Genomic DNA, 24,726 nt, shown 5'->3' with positions numbered 1-24,726 from the left:
CAACTCGGTATATTCTGAGGGAATGAAAAACCTTTGTGCTATCTCACTGAAAATACTGATACATTCTAGCAATAGTCTCAGAGAAAGAGATACTCCCCACAGGAAGAATCAGAAACAGAACCCCTCCTCTGAGTCTGAATCAGAATTCTGAGAGGAAAAAAAAACTGTACCCATCCCTGCATCTCCCTGTTTAGGTTTAAAATACTAAATCTCTTCAGTAAAAAAGGAATCCATCTTTTTCACTAAAAACTACTTTAGAAAAAGGATCAAGCCTGACTTAAACCCTCAGTCAGAATCAGTAAACTACTCCTATCCAAAGAAATTTGAGGAGGAGTTGATCCACACTTGGTTTTCTCTTTCTTTTTGACAGGAAAAATTGGGTCAACTGTGTTACTAACGGTAAGAGCTGCTTTTCCATGTATGGGCACAACATTTTGGCACAACAGGGAAACCTTCCCTGTTCTCTCTCCCAGGGCCAACATGAGTGGTTTTCCCTTACCCATTGAGGGCATCCCAACAAGTGTAGAGGATGTGGCTAACCTCTTATCTATAGTAGCTGCAAGTGCTACACCAGAGGGATCCAGAGTCAAAGTTGAGTGGTCTGAGATGCAACAAATGGCCACAGTAGAGTCATCTACTTATGGCTGAGATAAATAGCGAGCCTGTAGTGGTAGCAAAGGCTGTTTGATTATTTTTTTCTTTTTGTGGCTGGAAGAAGGACTGACCATGAGACCAGTTGTATGTCCCATTTTCAAACTGAAAATGGTACCTCTTTCCCAGGGAAGACAAACAGCAATTCCCAGTAAACACTACCTGGCACACAAAACACTACCAATCCAAAAAATACACAGTAAAAAGCACTGTAAAACACTATTCCACCCACAGAAAAGAAACATAAACACAATTTCTTTATGGAAAAAAATCTTCATCTTTTACCATTGAAAGGGGTATGTAAAGTTCTGTGTCACACCGGGTATGAGGAATGGTACAATAAAATGTTTCCATCCAATTACATAATGGTGTAAGGGCACACAAACTATACATGTGAAACAGGTAATGAAATCATTGTTAAACAGAGTCTGACCAATAAACACACCATTTAATTTTAAACCATATGGCATCACACCATAATAAATATCATTTCTATGCATGTGTGGTTCACATTTTTTACACTTGCCATGTAGCTGAAAGCTGCGACATTTGCAAGTTAAACTGCCAACAGGTAAGCAGTACATAACAACCACCATTAACAAACTGGGATCATGACAGTTTACAGGTGGGTAACTTGATAAAAGCAATGACACCTGTACTTTCCTGTATATACAATGTCTTCTTTTTCATATGCATATTTTGTCTTTAAGTATCACACTGCAAAGTAAGAACTTTAAGCTGCACAATATCGCCATGACGGTTTGCACCAACCCAAGCCTTATTAAAGGAATAGTCAATCGTGTGTCAGTGATGCACGCAAAATGGGAAGAGGATTTCTTAAAATGTTTCCTGTTCTTGAAAGTAATGCAAAGTTTTTTTTGCCAGTAGTAAGGACTTTCAAAAGCTTGAAGTGTTTTCTGCACTCATTTCTCTGCAGCTATGCGCATTTCGCAACCGTGAAAAATCTGGTTGTGATAATACGTAAGTACCGTAAAATGTTTTCATTTACTTTACACTACTTTTAAAATGACGGGAAAAAACAAGTGCTGTATTTAAAAGTGCATTGCTGTCTCGTGACAGTCCATTAAAATAAAACACTCACAGCTTCAAAATTACTTTCCTGAAGATGAAAGTAATAAAATATCAACTAAATTAAGAAAGTGGAAGTTTTTTTTCCCCAAAGGGAACTTATCTGTCCAGCAAAGGAAAGCCAAAGCCGACTGTCGATCTTCAAAAGCCTCAGAGGAGCATGCTCTTTGGTGGTAGTAAAGCTCTGAATAGCTTCATGCCCAAATATGTCTTTTAGTCAGCTCAGCTCAAGCTGCTTGACAGTTTGGGCATGTGGAAGATTCCCTGTAGCTTTGGAAGCTGTCTGTCTGTTATATTCTTGGCAGGATATAAATCATATAGCTAAGGCTATTGCAGCAGTGATCAATGAGACCGTTCCTCTGGGAAGTTTCTCTAAATAATACAAAAAGGTAAATGCCTGTCCTAAAGTGTCAGTACTACATGACACTGTTTAGAACAATAATTTATTTACATAGTTATTACTTACTTTGTTTCCCTTTAGTTTTACATTTTGACACTTAAAAAATGAAATGCCGCACATTGTTACACTATGCATGAGACAGCAGGACCAGCTGAAAGACTGCAATGCACCAATGTACAGCATGCTGTAATATGTTGCCAAAAAAACTTTCAAAATGCAGGTATGGCTATTGTTATTTTTATATATGTGATGTAAGGGAGTTGCTTTATGTATATAGGGATTAATTTGATGTCTTACAAAGGCATACTGAATTTATCTGATCAATGACACAGGGAGCTATGTTTGATCATGGGTTAAATTATCCCTGGAAATGATGGCCCCAGGAGCATAAGAAAACATAAAATGAGTAGATCATAGAAAACAATCATAGCAGGAATTCTCCTTGAAAACGTCTACCATGAAGATGTTTTTCAAATTCCACTGATGTAATGAAACTGACAGCTACAAGGTTTAGTCAAGAGGACTCAGCAGGGGGTGGCAAAGAATGTTTCCAGAGCAGTTACACTGCATTACATATGGGGGCCAGTTGGGACACTGCAAGGGAGAATATCAGAGTATAGGTTAGAATGGAAGACAGACGGAGAGAAGAGGCTCAGACAATTCTACCAGTATAACATCAGGCAGATAAAGGTGTGGGCAGTGTTGTCCGGTCATATAGTTGTAATCGTCAGCACATACAGTGGCAGCCATCTCTCACTACATATATACAGAGGAAAGCATACTAATGCTGAATAGATGGCAGAACTAATAACTGTCACAGATACATCACTCTGCCTTTATGAATTCTAGTATTATCACTTTTACAAGTTTTAAATATAACTTCCTGTAGCCTCATCAGTTGTTTTCTGATCTGCTTGGTTTAGTTCAATACTTGGACAAATAGTAATCATCTTGGACAGAACAGACTATTTTCTGGAAATCACCAGGCTACAGAGATGCTTCAGGCCAAATCCTGTTTCTCTTATCTAAAGAACTGACCTGTAACACAAACACTTTCCATCTAAGGTGATGCTGGTGATATAAATACTCTGTAATTTATACATGACCAAAATACTGCTGAGCTCAGGTCCTATGTTACTCAAATACTGTCCTTTTCATCTGCTGCATGTGATACAAATACTGTCTAGCTCCAGTGTCAGACATGACACAAATACCGCACACCTCAGATGTTATCTGTAACTCAAATAACATTACCTCCATAACTACCCAATGATTTTAGTCAGACAGCTAGTTTCCAGTTCACTTAATTTTTCTGGTTTTGCCTTGAATATTTTTTTGATTTTCTGACCATTCTCTTAAGTGAGTTTATATTACAGACCTTGCTGATGCCCAGATCCACAATAGTCATAGATCCCCTCCAGCCTACATATCTGGTAATATAGTTTTAAGATTAGATCTGATCTGACTGGCAATACCTCTGATATGTCCATCCATGCTGTTGAACACATTCAAGAAAACTGGAATTCTGTTGGTATATTTTCTATCATCTATAATGCAATTAAGTCAGACTATCAGAGGCAGTAAATATTTGATTGTTTAAGAAATCCATTTTTTGCATAGGGATTACTGTTACCATTCTTTATTTCTGCAACTCTACTCATATCTGTAAGGAATGACTACATATTTCTGCTAGTCGTTAACTAAAAATGGCTTCCCCTCTTTGAGCCTAGAACCTGCAACGTATCTTATCTGTTGACATTCTTCTTTACGTCTCTCTTAATCACATTCACATATTTCCATTTACCCACTCTGCTAACCCATACTAGCAACATTTATGTTAGTTCTTATGTAAATGCAGATGACAAGAGATCATTTAGTATATCTGTCAGATCTTGAATGCTGCCAAAGTTCACGCCTCCTTCTTAAATAAAACTGCTGCAAAACGCCAAATAAAGCGTAAACAATGTGGCAAAATCCAACTGTACTGAATGAATGATTTCTGTTCAATGGTAAAACTTTTTATTGTACAAAAAAAATATTAATTAAGCGCTTTCACCTACTGACAATGTAGGCTTCATCAGAATATCACTCAAGTGCATTCAACAGTTTAAATACTTTAAATTTGGCGCCAAAAAAATATTATTTACACATTTAAAGCCATATACTCTCCATTCTTATACATACAAAATTTCATTCATGTGAATAAAATAATCCATATATTTCTAACCCCTAAATACTTCTAAACAAGATATTGATTAAAATATTTGATACATAAAATTTGTAATACATAAAATTAATACAGCATAAAATTAATAATGCCTACAATAAATGCATAGAATTAATTAAGAGTATTCTAGGATACTTTTTAAAGAGATACTTTCGTTTAAACCCGGAGGGGTAGTGGCATCTGTTAAAATCTGCCAATATGTTTCTCTAAATGATAATATGTTTTTTATATTACTACCCCTGGGGTCAGATATCACTGACTCTATAATACCAAACCTAAATTCATGTTCTATACCCTTATTAATAACATGCTTTGCCAAAGCATTCCTTTCATCACATTTCTTAATGCAATAATTATGTGCGTATATTCTTTTTCTAAATTTCTGTTCCGTTTTACCAATATAGTATGACGGACACTTGGTACATTTTGCCATATATATACTATAAAATTGCTGTTACAGTTCCCCTTTTTAAAGAAAATTTTTGTCCTGTTGTAGTTAGCTAATTTAATATATGCTTGTTCTGATATATAACTACACTGTTTGCAACACCCACACCTTTTCGTTCGTTGACTTTGACCCCTATCAGTATTTGTCTGTTCTCTTTTTACCTTTTCCAATATATTCTTTAAATTAAAGGCCATTTTATATACGAATAATGGTTTACTTCCTACAATGTCTTGCATCTCATTATTGGTAAACATGGTGTGCCAATGTTTATTTAAAATATGTTTCACTTTATTACTATGTGGATTATATTCAACTATACAGGCTCTACCTAAATCTTTAGTGATTTTTTCTTTCTCTGCATTGGTATTCGCCATATCATTATAATTACTTCCTAATAATGGAAAAATATTATTCCCCCACCTGTTCATCAATTCTGAGCTTATCTTTTTCATCATACAAGGACTATAACCTCTATCTGCAAATAAAGTAATAATAAACTCTATCTCCTGCTTAACTTCATCAATAGAGGTAGTCATTCTCAATGCTCTAATGCATTGGCCTTTAAATATATTAATTTTTGTTTTAACCGGATGACAGCTTTCATAATCTAAATAAGAGTTCGTGAAAGTATCTTTTCTATAAATTTTGGAATGGAAGCTGTCACCTCTCTTGATTACTAATGTGTCTAAATAAGGTACCCCTTGATTGTTATTATTTGACGTGAATTTCAAAAAACTACTACTCTGATTAATATACTCTACAAACCCATTAAATGCTTCCTGACTTCCTTCCCATATAATATATATGTCGTCCAGGAAGCGTGAGTAGTACTTGATATGTCACATAAATTCCTTCTTAAATGATGGATTATCCTGCTGTAATCCATGGAGGGCACCATGGTATTCTTTAATAAATAGAAAATCAAACCAAATGTTGCTGACAATACATTCAGAGAAACCTGACTCAGCAATTACAGTTTATTGGCAGACTGTATATAGGAAGCAGGACTTGTGCCACCCTCCCTTCAGCACCTATGGTGACTTGAGAAGTTTCTCCGAGTTGTGTTTTGACAATGTTTTCCAGTGATCTGTAAAGCTGACAATGTGTGATTCAACAAATAATTGCTTACTCTTCTTGGTATATCTGAAAAGCATGTCTTTTTGGTTCCCTTACCTAAGACACCACCCCCTCCTGTTGCTTCCGCTGCATGAGATCTCCGACATGGTTTGCATTATGTAGGTTTGTTTTCTACTCATCATACATTTAGAACATTTTAACTTTAATGGTAGTTATTATGATGACTATATAAAGTGATATAAAAAGTAATCCCAGTCTATTGCTTTGTTTCTAATGTAGCATGTCTGGAAACAGATAGAAAACTTTTTTCACATTCAGAATGTATTTACTGCAAAGCTTGGTTTGCATTATACCATTTTATCTCTAATGTTGCATTACATTGTACTCTCATCTCTGTTGACAGCTGCTGATCTGACTGTTGGTAAAATATATGCTGCCATGATGATAATGGATTACTACAAACAAAGCAAGATAAAGAAACAGAAGAAGCTTCTGGAAGAGCAGGTAAAACAACCATTGTGTTACCTATTCCATTTTTGCATACTTCCTAATGAAAAAAGGAAAAGAGTTACAGAGTTACGTTACTATGTTTGGTCAGCTTACACCACAGAATGTTATAGATAGTGTTACGGGTACATTTATAAATTATCTCACTGCAAGATGTTTTCAGCCCATAATAAAGCCTACGCTAAGTGTACACAATATGTATTCAAAAACATTCTTTTCACATTTTTGTGCTTTCTAGTCACTCAGAAAGATTACACTGTGTACATGTAGTCTATACTTTGTGGTAACCTTTATGAATCCCTGTCAATATTTAAAACTACGCATAACCTACAAACCTGCACAACCTCCTGGCCATCTACTGTTATCCCACTCCTTAGCTAAACAGTGGAACTCTCTCCTCACACACCTACGCAACCTATCTAACCATACAAATTTCAAATCTCATCTACTCTCATATCTTTCTTCCAAATGGGAATGCCCTTGCCACGCTTCAACTTAACCCCCCCCATTCCACCTTGCACTGACTCATCCAACTACCTCTACTTTTACTTCATCCCACCCAATAAAATCCCTCCCCTACCAAAAACTAATTTTCTCTCTAATATCTATTGTACTATACTGTCCAATCTCAGTGATGCTATTACCCTCTCGGTGCATAATATTTTCCTAACCTACTAATGGCTAGCAGCTATATATTTTGAAATGTTAAACCTACAACTGAGTTTATAACAAAAATATTCACTTTATGTAAATGTTGAAAATTCTGTATTGAATTATGTCTTTTTCATTTTTATAACATTGTGACAAGCCAATTGCAAATATCATGGAGCTTATCTGTAAATGTTTAATTAGCTGTATGAACTGTGTCCTCTTATAACATGTGAAATGTAACTTGCATTTATTGTGGAGCTTTTCTCCCCAGGCCTCAAATGAAAACGGGCTCTTCTTGCTCCAGTGGACTTCCCCTGTCATCAAACTTAAATAAAATAAAAATAAAATAAAAAAAACTGCAAGAATATCAGTAGGAAAACTAAAATTAGGAGGAAGAAGGTGTGAGTTATGTCTGTATTGTCTGTTCAAGCAGAACAGTGTACACTTAGTGTACACAGTGCAGGTGTTACTGAATCCTGGGGTATGTTTTCTATGTCACTTGCAATGTGGTAATATCTGTAACATACACACTCCATTATGTCTCACTCGGTATATATATCTGATTTAGATCAAACTCCTTTGCAGAAATGAAACATAGTATGATGAATTAATTATAAAAGTAGGTTTTGGAGGGTTGGTTCACTCATCTCACATGTCTTTCCATTTCTTTCTTGACCAGCAAAATTCAAATGACCAGAAAAGGTAAAAAGGTAAAAGTGTTGAAGGGTAAGAGATGACTAAGCCACTTGTTCCGATTACCATTCCTTGCATCAGCAGAACTCTGTCTTTATGACTTTTCCAGTATGCCGACCTCAGACATATCGTTGCAATAACATTGCAGGAAGGGAAGATGAGAATAAATTGGTGAAGGAAGAAAGAAGGCCTGGGAAGTAAAATTAGGAGAATAAAGGGAAGCCATAATAGACAAAGTCATTATTATGTAAGAGAAAGCTGTAGAATATCATACCAAGGACTTTAATACTACTGAAGAGAAAACAGAAAATAAGTGAAAAAAATGCAATGTTGAAGCGACCCAGGTAGACCATGTAGCAGCAAATTAAATCATAAGCATTTTCATCTTTTATTTACAGAAATTTTAAAAATATGCGCTAGAGTAAAGGCAATTTGTTAAGGAGACTATGCTATAGATAATAATACCGTAAGTAATAACTCAGTAGTGAGTAACTTGGGAATGCAAGTTGACTGTAGCCTAAACTTTGATCACCATGTGTCTACTGTGGTAAGGAAGGCATTCTGCATCATACACCTAATTAGCAAAAGCATTGCCTCAAGAGTGAAAGAGGTCATAACACCCCTGTACTCAACCCCTTAATCAGGCCAATAACTGAGGACAATGCTCCCTTTGATATGTACCTTACCAGGCACCTGAAGCTATTTGAGAGACCTCAGAGATTTCTAACCAAGAAAATTCAGAGTCTTCAGCACAAGTCACACATTGACAGACTGAAATCACTGTCACTGTACTCAGTAGCATACAGACCACTTAGAGGAGACTTGTGCCTGGCCTACTGAGCAACATCGGATTCAAATCTAATTGAAATGCTGCACATCCGCAAGTCAAATGAGGCAAGGGTCAGCCTCTCCAGGGACCTGAACCTTGCTTGCTACATAAATAGGACATGCTGGAGAGACATATATGTCTCTCAGAGGTTGCTACTCCTCTGGAATAGGCTACCAATTCACATCAAACAAATCCTGTCTATGATCCTGTTTAAGCATAGCCTTGATGACTGGATAGGAAACCATAAATTCTTGCTGGGGATTTTGCCAATGACCCTCCAGATCTGGGTAGTCATTGCTAACTAAGATCTTGAGTTTAGGTAAGATCCTTTATATTGAGTATCTCTAGTAACATATTGGGTACACGTGGTATTTTGATTTTTTGGCTTTATAATAGTCTCGAGATACTGAAATTCGATATTTCAGTATTATAAAGTGAGCCTATATATATATATATATATATATATATATATATATATATATATATATATATAGATATAGATATAGATATATATAGATATAGATATAGATATTCTTTAAGTAAAAAAGATTTATGCTCATGTAGAAGAAATGAGCATATATGACTAAACATGGCTTACCAACATTACCTCTGAATCATGGTCTATATTTAGTTTGACTATAGGATGGAAAGGGTTATTTTTTGGAAGGATATTCAAGCTGTTTTTTTCAAAAATATTGCATTTGTAGCTATAAAGCCAGAAAAATACCATGGACAGCATTCACAAGAATAAGTCATCAAGGCTGCAGGTTAAAAGATGGTTTAGCAGTGGTGTTCTATGCATCTACCTATATTAAAGTATTTAACAAGACCGAACTGTTATAGGTGCTAAGAAAAGGATGCATTTAGGCTTAGAGGAAAGTAGCAATCTGTTTGGATGTGTAGAAACAACAGTAAAGCATTGCATTTTGCTTTGTATTGTATAAGGACTGTGTGCTAAATATTCAGATAATTAATTTTCATTGTGGTTTCTCATCCCTCTACACAATCCTCCATCATGGGTTTGCCCAAAAGCCCATATAAGAATTTATATTATGCTGTGTGTTATTTCCCTAATCATGTTGCCTTTATTTTGGGATTTACTCTTGAGTTTTTCTTTAGTATATATCATTTTCAGGAGATGTTGAAATCAATTTTGGACCTTTGGAACCTTTGTTTCATTAGAACCTTAGTTGTCCTTTAGGACCATACATATTTGTCTTCAGATGTAATGAAGGATCTCTTCTAACAGTCTTGACTTATTTTAACTGAGGTAGCCTTCTCAAAAAAGTAAAGATTCTTTTGGTGTGGAGTTCTTTCCGCTGTCCAGATATCTGATATATGGATTCTTACTGATATAGCACTAAAGTTTTGCTTTCTAGTGCATCTTCCCTTTTCTTATTGCTTTGATTTTTACAGGATCTATATGCCCTTATTGAACATCCTAACATTATTTATATTCTGGTGTTGATACTTGCAATATACTTTTTTTCAAGGTAGTTTAACTGTATTTCTTACAGCCATTCCAAATGGATTAATGCATTTATTTATTTTCCTTCGATGGAAAAAAAAAAGATTTTGGTGCTTTCTGCATATATTCTTTATCTTATTCTTTCCAGCACACACTTAATCAGTTCAGGTCTGTTTTAAATACTTCAAGTAAATTATATTATTTGTATCAATTGTGATGAATTGACTCTAAACTGGATTGACATAAATAATGCACATAATGAATTTCAGATCTTTGCTTCTTAATCAGTGTGTTTTTATGCTACTCTTCTTAAATTTAAAATGGTTTATCATTATTTGCTGGAAAGGATGACTACACCTTGTCCTAAATGCTTACCTGTCTCACTGTACTAAAAGTCTCCATTACTGATCAGCATCTTGTTTTTTTTTTCTTCACTTTGTATGGTACAGTAATCCTTGCAGACCCTATTTTAATGTGAGGGTTGTTATTTCAGTAAGTTACAACTTCTGTCCCTTAGATTCAGGTTCTTGTCCAGATTCTGCTATGGAAAGGAAAAGCCTCTGACACTTGTACTGGATGAAGTTGTAGTTATTTTGCTGAAACTAATACTTCACAAGCCCCCATCATGGTCATAACTTAATGCAAAAAATGCATTATCTTCCCCTTCCACAAGGGTAATGTTCCTGCAAACTACCACATCAATAGCAATACCCTAAACACACAGTCAGTGGTGAGAGATCTGTGCACACACAAGTCGACAGCAACATTAACTTTGATCACCATGTCTCCACAGTGGTAAGAAGGGCATTTTATATTGCTCATCTCTTAAGTAAAGGCATTGCCTCCAGAAAAAAGAGGTTATAACCCCCCATACTCTTCTCTCATCAGGCAAATAATAGAGTACAACACTCCCTTTGGCATGTTCCTTTCTAAACACCTGCAGCAACTGGAGAGACCACAAAAGTTCCTTACAAAGGAAATTCAGGGTCTTCAAGATTTGTCTTATGCTGACAGATTAAAATCATTGTCATTTTACTCTGTGTCATAAAGACTGCTCAGAGGCAACCTGTGTCTTGAATATAAAACAATCTCTGACCCAACGTTAATGGAAATGCTGCGCATTCGCAAGTCAAATGGCACACGGGGTCACTCGGTCAAAGGACCTTAACCTGGTATGTGACATCAACAGAACTTGCTGGAGAGACAGATTTACATTAAAGAGGTTCCCCCACCTTGACAACAAGCTTCCTATTCATGTTAAACAAAGTCTCTTGTTGGCCCTATTTAAGCATATTTCGGATGATTGGATGGGTAACCGAAAATTCACCCTGGGGGTTCCACATGTGTCCCTCTTGGACAGGAATAATAGTGATTTTAGTGCCTGCTTCAACCAGACACCCTTGGGAACACAGGTTGAATTTGGCTAGGTTTGTAAGGACCCTGGGGCCGTTAGCCTAGTAACCTCCTATGATCCAATGGTGACTCATGGATGGCTCCATGTTGTTTTCCTTGTTTCTGTAGACATTCTCTCTGGAAAGTTCTGATTGTAATGCATCTGCTGCACTCCTTTTTATTCTGGGTCCATTTCCATTACTGGCTAGAAAAAATTCTGTACTAGAACCTAAAATAGATATTCATTAGTGAGAGTTTACTGTGATAGGAGGAAGGACCTCCCCTTTTCAGTTTTCTTTGCTAGAATCACATTATTGACCCAGTGAAATGTGACCATCACATGAGTTGCAAAACTGATTAGAAGCCTCTTTGCTAATCATTCTCTTTTTTAATATATATTTTCCTGCTCTTTTAGACATTTCTGCCCTCCACTAGTTTAAACTGTCATGGGTCTAACACTATGGGCTCATTTATCTTTTCAGTCTTCGCCACTAGACAGCATAGTCTCCATAAACAGCATTACCTCTTCAACAGAACTGAAATTATATGACTTGCCTTCCAATTTCACAGACAGTATGGTTGGGTGTTTCCATTTTGACATAGTTTTATTACCATATAGAGTATACCTCTCTTTACTGAGGGTGTTCTTCTGAGATTTTGCTTCAGGTAAGAAACTGGGAACAGGTTTGATTCCCTCAGCCTTCATTTGGCTACTTTGTGATTCTGACAGGGTCACATAATCAGTCCAAGTTCTTGGGCCACTTACAAACTAGGCTAGGCTCCACAGTAATCTCCTTGATGGCATGTCCAGTAAACTACTCATGATCACATGGACACACTCATGAACAGGTGCAGATCTTACCTGGCCATCTCTTACCTGGCCATCACTACTTTCTTCACTGTTTTGTCTTCCTTCATTATCACCTACCAATTCTGATAAATCACCAAATGAAAGGTAATCTGCCTTAGTTTTGCACCCTCTCTCAGTTTTAGGACAGGAAGCACGTGGACCCTCTTAATGTTCCGTTGCACCCTCATTGCTGATTTCAAATCTTAAATAGATGCTCATTAAAAAAAGAATTACAAAAAAAAAAAAAAAGATGTTTATATTGGATCCCTTCTAGTTGTCTACTAAAGGGGCATTATTCATTTATGAACTGCTCTCTGTGATGTCTGTTTTGGCCAACAGCCTGAAACAGTGTCCTACTGCATTCTTATGACTGACAGTGTTTCTTAGAATTGCCTTATTTGAGAGTGTTTTCACTTTAAAACCAGGACATGCTTGCAGACTATTACTTCCAATACATTCCATTCCTTAGCAGCCTTAAATGCACTCTTGTTTACCATAATCTGTGCCTATCAGTTTAATCATCTTCTGCTACATATTGAAAATGTTTTGATTTGGAATATATGGCCTTTTCAGTCCAGGCAATGCTCCAGCCACACATGTAGTTGACCATTCATTTATTATTCAGTAACTCAGTTAATAATCTAAAGGGACATAGTCCATTATAGAATCAAATGATTGGAATATGCAATACATTGTCAATGCATTCAAAATTTATAAGAATGAATCAACTCATTTTATTTCTTGTTCATTAACAATTAATACATTATAGTTATTCAAAATTATTCAAAGCAATCAAAAGCAATTTACGTAAGTAATTCTGAACAATATATTGACACAAATCCAACAGTTCACAGACAGATCGTCCAAACACCTTAAAACAACATTAGACTACCTATTCTAAAACAAACCATATTATTCTTGTATCGCAAACAAGCACAGCATATCTGAAGTTAAAACTCTAGGGCACAATGTATTATACATTAAAATGAGTTTCCACTGTAGTTCCTGTAGGTAAATGTACTGATGCCTGTACCTCAAACTTAGCTTCTCCAACTTTTCCCATAACAATGATAACCATGCACAGTTATCGGACCAATAAGGTCCTTATTTTTAGCATTACACATATGGTGTTTCCTCCTTATTCTGTCCAATATACCAGTTTTCTGTTTGTAATCAAACTTTATGCCATAAATAATATATTCCAGAATAATACATATTGTCCTCTTTACTGGTCCCATTGCATGACTCAGTACTTGTTATCTCACAATTAATGATTTTATACATGTCTTAACCACTGGCCGGAAATATTTTATCAGACTTTTGGCTTGTATTTGCCCTCAAAGGTTTTAACAGTTGCAGCAGCTTTAATACTGTGGATTAGCAATTTGATCATGGATCTGTATTTCTAAGCCATGGATAGCTTGCTTTCTAATTTCATCCTGTGTGAAACACATTTGGAACTTCATTCAAGCTTGTTAATTTTTTTTTACATCTTCACTTATTATGATTTACTTTGTGAACATGATAAATACAATGATAGTTAGATGTTGTGGCTTGAGGCTTTACTGTCATTTAGACTTCATATCAGCTGATATTCAAATTTATTCTGTTGTAGTGTTGATGGTTGCTGCTATATTTCTTGTATGAACAGAAACAAGACAGTCGACTAGTCATGGAGACTTTCCAAATAAACCAATAGTGAGGTCCGTAAAGTGTTAATAATATGAAAACTACAGCTCAGTACTTAAAACAAATGACTGGCTTCACATTAGACAGTATTCAGACCCTACTCATTGTATATTCATTAACAGGTTATGAAAAATGATATGGTGCTGCTTACTGTGATGGATTTGAAGTCTTCTTAAGACACTCAGTCTTGTGGCTGGATTCTGCTAAAATCAAAGTCTGGTTATATTTGCATTCACAGTCTGTTGCATACAGAAACTTGCAGAATATGCACTGATGAAAGAATATACTTTGCAGCACCTGTCTTTAAGAGCAGTAACCAATAACTTTTATATTATACCATGACGCTATGACCCATTACAACTCATTTTACGCTAATAAAAAAAAGCAGGAGAAAACAAGATCTCGATGCCAGACATCCATAAGTATTATATATGCCAATAATTATTTAAATTAATAGTTTTTTTTTTTTTTATTTATATATCTTAAATAACATAATTCTGAATATTGGTATGGTTACTGTAACTTTGGCATGGTTTGGTTTTGGTTGGTCCCTCGCCTTCTCGACCACAACGCCAACAAGTAGTTTAGCATTACCCACACCCAGGCATGGGTTATTGCTATAATAAACCACACATACTTCTGTTACAGCTTAAAGTACTGTTCCACTTTACTTCACATATAGTACAGATGATGTGAGAGATATAACGATTACCTAGAGACAAATGTGTCTCTACCAATACCTCTCACATAACTGGATTCATACAGATCTTTATATACAATTTTATTCAAGCACATACATATACATTTCCTCTTGGTATTCTATTTTGGAGAATTGATCATCCTCTAGAAACAGTACTAATTGTTGCAGATGCTGACGCAAATGCTGACTTGATAATATTATTTTTAAGCTTCCTTGTTTAACAATGTCTTGTCAAATTTTTGCTGAATTTATAAGAAGCCAGCTTTTCTGACAGTGTGAACATCCTGTTTTGTGTCTTTTGTATAAGAACATCTGTTCTTGTGCCAAGGAAACAGATTGTAACAGTGTCATAAACATGTCCTGTTGTTTAAGGAAACATTGTGTCTATTATGCAGAAACATGTCCTGTTGTTTAAGAAACATATTGTGTTATTTTTATATGCAGAAAAACGTCTTTGTTCTTTAAAAGCAGATTTTGCATTTTTGCTCTTGCATACATCCTGTTTTTAAGTCTGTAAGGGAAAAATGTCCATTCAGCAGATTCCTTATTTTCCAAGCCATGGTAATTTAGTATGAATGCTGATCACATATTACTAAACTCTGTTTCTGCATTTAAGCAAGCTTTATTTTATACCTTATTTATGTTACATATTTGTAACAGAATTACTTTCAACCTTTTATTCACTGTTAAATACACTCTAACAATTCCTCTTTTTATTTTAATGTACTCAAAACACTTTATACTTTTTTTGATACCACAAATCAAAATGCAATTTTACATAGTCAATACAATAATATAAAAGTATTACTACCAAAACTGAATGTATTTAACAATTTTTCTTTTGCGGACCATTCTGTGAAAATATTTCATCAATTATGAGTTGTGTCTGCTTTAGTTTAACTTGATTAATTTATTCTTTTGCAATTACAGAATTTAATTTATGACTTAGAACTGTTCCATTAACTCTTTGCAACTGTTGAATTAACTATAAGAGACAAGAACCATGTGCTACTGCAAGCATTTATACACTACTGAAAATATACAGTTTCAATGTCATTGTAACCATAACATTGTGGTCATGTCTTTGAACTGCTCATTAACATCTTGGTAAAATACTGAACTGGGCTTAGATAATAAATATTTGAATGCAATTATTTCAGTATATTTAATACTTGAGGATTTAAAAAAACATGATTTATACACTAGAGAATGCTATGTACATATTAGTCCATTAGCTGTATGAGTACAATATTTTAATATAATTTTCCTCTAATTGGGGTAAAACCAGTGATATTACTACTTGACAAATTACTTTTGAACTTATTACGATGTATCCTGTATAGTATGTATTTACACAGACTGTTTGCTATTCATGCATTTCAATCTACTAGGTACCCAGGACCCATTTTTTTCTCTACACATATTCGTTTGCACTGAATTCTTTTGTATTTGTACATACAAAGACTATAAAGTACATTTAGTCTAATCTTACAAATTTAATAACATTAATATTAAGCAATACAATAATAGTTATTATGATCGCTATTATCAATTTAAAAAAAGCATCCTTTAAATAGAAATTCCATTGTTGAATCATTTTGCCTTTGGTCCCAATATCGTGCTCCATCCACAAAGATGGATGGCTTAAAGTGATCAAAATCAGATGCTAAAAATTGCACCTCAGGTGACGTTATCTTTTCTAAACAGTTAAAGTTCTGAATTTTAAAAAGAAAATCACAGATGGTATTAGTCAAACAATTTTTGTAAAATTAATGGCAGGACAGTTAAATAGATAAATAAATAAAAAAAATACTGAAATCCATGTAAGCTAATTGTAATGTAGTATAAATGCATAGTTATGCAAATCACAATCAAATTAAAGGAAAAATGTCCATTCAGCAGATTCCTTATTTTCCAAGCCATGGTAATTTATAGGTTCATAGGTTCATAGGTTAGTACTAAGCTAACTGCCCTTGCGAGCCATTTTAAGCCTAGACAATTATCCCTTGTGAGACTCAAACCCTGCACCTTGTGTTTGTAAGGCAAACACCTTAACCATTAGGCCAGCCTCCCAACCCTAAACATGTCATCATGTTTGTATGAGTACAATATTTTAATATAATTTTAATATAATTTTATAATTTAGTATGAATGCTGATCACATATTACTAAACTCTGTTTCTGCATTTAAGCAAGCTTTATTTTATACCTTATTTATGTTACATATTTGTAACAGAATTACTTTCAACCTTTTATTCACTGTTAAATACACTCTAACAGGTTAATCATGGCTAACACTTTCTTTCCACCCCAATGACTATTTTACAAATATTGTAAGACCACTACTTTTTTCAGAGCATTCCTGATTTACTTCTCTTTACTTTGAGCTTTTCCTACAAACAATACTAGTTTAACAGATGAATATTTTTTAGCTTCAAAGTACTGGACATTAGCCATTACATCCTGTAACTTTTAAAATGCTTCACTGTATGCAAGGGCAGTATAACACAAGGTTAATATAAAAATAGACATGAATAATATACACACATCGCTATGGGCCAGTTATGATAGTTGTAAATAGAAGTACGAAATTAATGTTGCGATTACCTAGTCTGATTCTTCTTCTTCATCCAGCTTTTTCCTGGTTAGGGGTCACCACAGCAATCACCTGTCCACTCATGATTGGCAGTGGAGTTTTACGGTGTCGAGTTACCAGCCCGGCGCCCAACCTTCCATGGAAGGCACACATACGCATGCTCACACTCATGCCTAGGGCCAATTTAGAGTGTCCAATCCACCTACAGCGTGTCTTTGGGAGGAAATTGGAGCACCCAGAGGAATCCCATGTGACCACAGGTAGGACATGCAGACTTCGCACAGAAGGCACCCCAGCTGAGGATTGAACCGGAGAACCTCTTGCTGTGATGCGGCAATGCTAACTGCTGCACCATCGCAGCCGCCCTATTACCTAGTCTGATTAAACTATTATATTCTGTTGAAGTACAGGAAATCTTTTTAATAGCTATAGCAAAATGTACACTAATGTCTCTGACTGAGTAGTGACCCCATTAAGAACACCATATAAAGTGGTTACAAAAAAATCAGCACTTCCAAATCAGAGGTTATGTTTCTCGCCCTATAAAGAATGTGCAGGTCCCTGCAGGTTAGATGAAAGCAGGTGCACCTAGCATGGTGTATAAGAATCTTAGGATCTTGCTCAAGTTGGTCGGTAGAAGTGATTGGGAGTTACCCCCAGATGGAAAAAACAAGACTCCATTGGAAAAGTGAAGCAAGTTTTCTACTTGCCCCATCCTCAGTTTTAGTTGAAAGCTGTGGCAAGTGACTGAATAGTTACATTTGCAGATACAAGCCATTTGAAAGAGAAAGACTTATTTGCAGGGGTGGTGGGAAGTCATCCATGTCTAGACAATTTTGGTAATTTAGTAGGATATTTGATTAAATACACTGATCCTCTAGGTTCAGAGAAATTAGGTGAGGTGGGTTGGATACCCAGTGAGGATGTGCTCTGGGCATCTCCCATGAGAAGTATACTGGTCTTACAGTGGACAGGTGATTCTGTTCTACTGGCTCTCCTTTCACCAGTATGACCCTAACCAGAATGATTTACTTAACAGATGAATAGAAGGGTTTACTGCCCACTATCTGCAAACTGTGAAACTGTACCTCAAAAATCATATAGACTGAATATTGGCTGTTCTAACCTTAGAACAGCACCTGTCTTATTCTAATTATTATTAATAATAATTTTGTGTGTGAGCATGTGTGCCAGAATTCTAGGATACCAAATGGGACTTGTTAAGATACAAGGAATATATGCTGGAGTACTTTCATCATTTTACATTACATCTAGTAAGTGACATTATACCTAAATAAATATATCTTTAATTGGAATATCTTAGCTTATGCATTCGATGAGTTTAAATCAACTGCATACAGTACTATTCCTGGCCAGTAAAATTAAGAAATATTCAAGATGATTATCAATTCTTTATCTCCTGCAATTTTTGTTTCATTAATGCTGTTAACATTTAACTCTTACTTATATCTATTTCTGCCTTCATTCTTTACAGAAATCTGCTCCCATGTTCCAGCGCATGGATGCTTCATCGTTGCCTCAAGAGATCCTCGCTAGTGCTAAAACAATGCCTTACGTACTACAAAACCCATCTTCTGGCCTGTACGTATATAAATATGTGACAGTTGTCAATACTGCATTCCTTTACTTATTAATAATTTTAATATTTATATAGCAAATTTATATAGTGATGTAATTTAATATAATCCATACTATTATGTCATTTATTTATATAGTAATATAATTTAATATTGCATGTCTTTACTTATTACTAAATTAAAATAAGTACACTGAGACAAAATGTGCAGTAAAATAACTTCAATGTAGATTTGTCTGAATTATCTTATCTAGTATGAGGCAGAACATTATTTTTATTTAATTTATGTATCATTTTTTTAACTGAGTGGGATTAACCTTTTCAGCCACAGCCTTGTTCAGTAGGTGAACAAGGTATGAGAGAAGTTCTATCAATGGTTTCACTATATTGTTGTGTCTTTTGGCTTTTCCTGGTTAGGGGTCGCCACAGCGGAACTCCGGTCATAGATTCTTTACGTGCCAAGTTGCCAGCCCTGACCCATGACCTTCAAAGAAGGTACGCCCATTCATGCATGTCTCCACACAGAAGACATTCTAGCTGAGAATCGAACAGGACAACGTCTTACTGTGAGGCGACAACGCTACCGCAGCGCCACCACTGCAGAATGGTTGCACTATACATAGTTCATATTCAATACATTGGAACACATGCTTGCAAAATTATCAGAACAAACAATATAGGAAAATCACCAGAGATGGACACGTGCCCACAATGCAATTTCTTTAAGACTGGAAAAATAAATATATGTATTTAAGTTTGAAAAATGTATTATTTTTAATTTCATATGGACCTCTGGTATGCCGGGTAATTTTATTATTTCTATAGGAAGAACCTTTTGAAGTACCCATGGGAGGAAAGATTGTAGTTAGGGATCTCCGGGGTGGAATGAATGTTTTGTGACTTTTCTCTATCTCTAGAATTACATCAGCATTTAAAAGTCTAGTTTATCAATGCTAAAAGTTTTTGTGTTGCAGTTTGTAAATAAAATTGGGTAGTAGTAATTAAACTCTTTTGTTGCACTCTTTAAAATACATATTGCTGTTCAATCTAGAGCTAGGATTCTTTTTCTTTTTTTTTTTTTTTTTGCAGTAATTTATACAATTTTTTTTAGATGATGGATAAAGGAAAAATGTGTTAAAAAGGATTGGTACAACCAAGCAAGAATAATAAACGCAGTCTGTGTAGTCAGTATTGTGCTGTATTTAGTCTTCATTAAGAGCTATCTATATAAATTATCTCAGTCCATCACCCAAAACCCATAGGACACGTGGATGGTGTATTGTAGGAAATCTTTTCAGGCATATGTCAATTCAATGAACATTAAGCTACATAGCTAGATAAGCAGAACATAAAGTAAAAATAGTTAAAATGCAAGCTTTTATTGTGTACTTGTGGTTGCATTGTAATGTAACGGGAGATCTGTGGTCAGATCTTCCTGTTGTGGTGTAAATCCAGCATCAAGAAAAAAAGAAAACATTGAAGTATATTCAGAAACACAACGTGTACTACACAATCCTGTTTCTAGCAAGATTTCTTAGTGCACTATGATCAAGTGATTCAAAGACCACTGTAACACTACAGAAATATGAAGCATCAAGCAAGCATTGCTGCAACAGCCCTCTAGCTAATGCCACATGCAAATATGGCAGAACACAGGCATGGCTAATGCAGTTTGGCCATCTGATCTGTATTGGAGTATCTATATTACAACATTGAAGCTTTACTTAATCGAATAACTAAAGCCCGATCTTGTAATAGCGACAGCTAAAATTGTCAAACAGCCGATTCAACCAAGGGAAACACTTCCCTTGGCCGAATCAAAAAAAATTTACATTCAAAATCAAGTGAGGGGCTTTGCCCCCACACCCCCCTACCTAAATATACCAACTCTGAGATCGCTCCAAATTGAGGAAACTGGCATACTGCACAGAATGGCCAAGGGAAGTGTTTCCCTGGTTTAAAGCCGTTTGACAACTTACGGTTTTGATATTACAAGTTCAAGCTTTTTTCTTCTTCTTTCGGCTTTTTCCCCGGTTAGGGGTCACCACAGCGGATCATCTGTCTGCTCATGATTGGCAGTGGAGTTTTTTACAGTGTTGAGTTGCCAGCCCGGTACCCAACCTTCCACAGAAGGCACACACATGCACACTCTCACATCTAGGGCCAATTTAGAATGTCTACTCTATCTACTGCATGTCTTTGGGATGTGGGAGTAAACTGGAGCACCCAGAGGAAACTCACGCGACCACAGGGAGGACATGCAGTCTCCACACAGAAGGCATCCCAGCTGAGAATCGAACCAGAGAACCTCTTGCTGTGAGGCGGCAATGCTAACCGCTGCACAGTTCAAGCTTTACTTATTCGATTAAGTAAAGCTTCGATCTCGTAATATAGAACCGTATTGGAGCTTCACACCAGGATTGAAATAGCACAGTGGAGCATCTTAAAAACAAGATCTAAGGAGCCCCATTTTAGAACAGAGCAGTGGGGATTGAGAAGGGTATTTTATAGTATGTCCCATTGCTGTGTATGGTAGCAGATGGTTGACTAGTGTCTAGAAACATGAGAAATGAATTCCTAGTTATATGGGTCTGGGGTCTGTATCCCTAGTTAGCATTTTCTTCCTACTAGAGCACAACAGCAAACCACTACTAGAGCTACAGAAGTAGCTTTACTGAATGCCACCATCTGTTTCTAGACTTTAAAAACTAAGTAATATTCAATATAATTGTAACAGTTTCTGGAAACATTCCTAGAAAAGGAATGACATACACCTAATAAAAAAGTGAAACAGTTTGTATTTCTTTGGTGTGTTTTCAATGGAAAATACATGACAAAAATAATTATTCAGCAAACTTCAGAAACAACTGCAACATGAACCATGAATTAAAATGCTGTTCTGTCCCAAATGAAATTGCAGTAATTCTCTACTCTTTATATATATATATATATATATATATATATATATATATATATATATATATATGTATATATATAAATGGAAGTGATAATAGTTATGTATGCATGTATGGCATTACTTTCTGAAAAAATAGTTTAAGTAATGTATTATTTAAAAAGAACCTATCATCCTGCATGGCACAAATAGCTTGCCATAGAGCATTTTTTAGGTTATTGAAGATTATTATACCATATCGAAATTTATTAAATCATATTGGTGGGAGCAGCTGCATGACTAAAAAGATGAACTAAAACACTGGATAATCTAATTAGTAATTTCCATGCAAACATGTCATCAAAATGTGAAACATAAATGTTCAATTACCCAAAAGAAGAAATCTGTCATTTTTGAAGGGAGCAAATCCCCTAGCACCTCCCTTGTAGAGAGCAAGCTTTCATTCAAACCCCCAAACTTATATCTACATATGGATCACACTCAGATGCTCTACTGTTTATAAAGTCAAATCTCCAATGATCAGGGCAATATGATCAACTTTTTGAAAAGCTGAACTTCAGGAAATGACACAAATCTACATTTTTGCAGGGGAAGTCCCTCTGCGCCTTCCATACCCCCTGCATATTATATATGCCAACTCTGAGATTGTATTACAGTGGGAAAAAGGGTAAAGTCCCCGATCCCCACTGTACCACGATCTCCATTCAAAAGCTTCATCTTTTCGAAAAGTTGATCACATGGTCTTGGGGGTTGACTTTCCGAAGAGTCGAGCTTCTGAATGGGACATATATATATGTATATATATATATATATATATATATATATATATATATATATATATATATAGATATATAGATATATATATATATATATATATATATATATATATATATATATATATATATATATATATATATAGGTCCCCTATGAAATCCTGAACGCACAGAATCCCAACGCCCAAAATACCGAGATGAAAAGCCCGAAACCCCACATTACCGAGGAGTTAAAAACGCAAAATTCAAAATTGCGACAAATACATACATACAGCACACACACAAACATACACACACCCTCCCCCAGTAACCAAACAAACCAGGGTGGTTTAGTACACTAAAGATAAGCAGGGGGGCTTTGCCCACATGCACACCCCATGTGGGGGGGTTGTGCCCCCCACCCCCTACTTTATTATTCTAACTACAAGATCGCACAAAAATATACACAAGGCAAACTCACACCCACACATTACAGTCCCTCACACATACACACACACACACACACACACACACACACACACACACACACACACACACACACACACACACCAGTCACAACACACACTTATACACACTAAAGCCCCTCACAAACACACTTACACACACATACTTACCTGAACCACAACACCAGAAGCGCTAACTCAAAATCCCTTAACATCGGGATTTTGAATTTTGCGCTTCTGGTCTTTCGATAATCTGGGGTTTCAGGCTTTTCGTCTCTGTATTTTGGGTGTCGGGATTCTGTGCATTCGAGATTTCGTAGGGGACCCATATATAGTTGTAGATATATGGAGCTACTTCAGAACATTGAACTCCCAGAAGATAAAGACCACATTGTCGAGACAAAATGGATGAAAACCCAGTTCAGGGAAAGACCAGATCAATGAAGATCTTCCCAGGGTAAGTAATAACTCATTCTAAAACTCACAAAAGCTAAACTACACCATTCTCAACCCACCTACACCCCCCTAACTAAATATACCAACTCCAAGATCACACCACAGTTGGGAAAAGGACAAAGTTCACCTTGTTGGCCTTGTTTCCACTCCACTAACTACTTTGATTATAGCAAGCTCAGATGCTCATAAGCCAGTACTTATTATACCGCAGGAACTTCTTCTTGTAACATTTGTTAATGTCTGTTATGTACTTCACAGATAAAGATTCTAGTTGTCTACTGATGTACTATGTTCTTCATCTGTAAATATGTTGTAAGTAATTGCTATGTAAATTGTTAATCGCTATGTAATCCAATGTAACTACTGTCTGTTTATTTTAACTGTGGAGCTTTTCTCCCCGGGCCTCCATTGAAAATGGACCTACGTCCAGTTGGACACTCCCGGTCAACAAATATAAATAAATAAAATAAATAAATAAATAAACAGGTTACTTATCCTGTGAAGATCTTCGCTGATCCGGTCTTTTGCGGTTTCTGTGTACTCAGGTAGACCAATGTATCTATCTATCTATATATATATATGTATATATATATATATATATATATATATATATATATATATATATATATATATATATATATATATATATATATATATTTATATATAGTTCCACTTGAAAACATCAAAATTCATATGGTCGAGACCATATCATCGAGTGTTTAGAACATCAATGTTGTCAAGGGGAAGAAAAAGGTAAGTAAGAAAGGTGAAAAGCTAGTGTTTCTGCAGGGCAGCAAGGTGCCCTGCACACTGTGTCTGTGAATGTGCCATCTCTGTGATGGCACTGCAGACAGGGTATGGGAAATCTCCCATTTAATGCTTCTGCATATAGCGCTAAAACAGAGATTTCCCTCTACCCCACTGTAGTGCGATCACGGAGTTGTTATATTAAAGTTGGGGGGGTGCAGTCCCCCACATAGGGGGTGATAGGGGGGTGAAGACCTCCTGCATAAAATTGTTTTTAGAGGTTTTTGTCTTTTTTTTATGTTCCCTTTGAATCTTCTATGGTTTGAAACTCGATGTTCTGGTCTCAATGATCAGAATTTTGATGTTTCAAGCTTTTGATGATTCAAAAGTGGAACTATATATATATATATATATATATCTATCTATATATATATATATATATATATATATATATATATATTTTTTTTTTTAAGATATATCTGTGTGTGTGTGTGTATCTATATCTATATCTATACATACACACACACAC

General features: G+C 35.6%; 1 protein-coding gene across 4 annotated transcripts in view; it reads left to right on the top strand.

The window, feature by feature from the left end:
• Window positions 1–24,726, top strand: part of LOC122813204 (voltage-dependent R-type calcium channel subunit alpha-1E-like) — a 4,399,719-nt gene that overhangs the window by 4,102,342 nt on the left and 272,651 nt on the right. For all 4 annotated transcript variants that reach the window (XM_044085387.1, XM_044085385.1, XM_044085384.1 and 1 more), the window contains 2 exons: window positions 6,296–6,396; window positions 18,763–18,869. In XM_044085387.1, the coding sequence (XP_043941322.1) occupies window positions 6,296–6,396; window positions 18,763–18,869 (208 nt within the window). The remainder of the gene's footprint in view (window positions 1–6,295; window positions 6,397–18,762; window positions 18,870–24,726) is intronic.

Source organism: Protopterus annectens, chromosome 10.part0 (assembly GCF_019279795.1).
Source record: "Protopterus annectens isolate FY-2018-M chromosome 10.part0, PAN1.0, whole genome shotgun sequence".
Lineage (NCBI taxonomy): Eukaryota > Metazoa > Chordata > Ceratodontiformes > Protopteridae > Protopterus > Protopterus annectens.
Note: the sequence above shows the minus strand (reverse complement) of the source record. Positions and strands in the feature narration are given on the sequence as shown.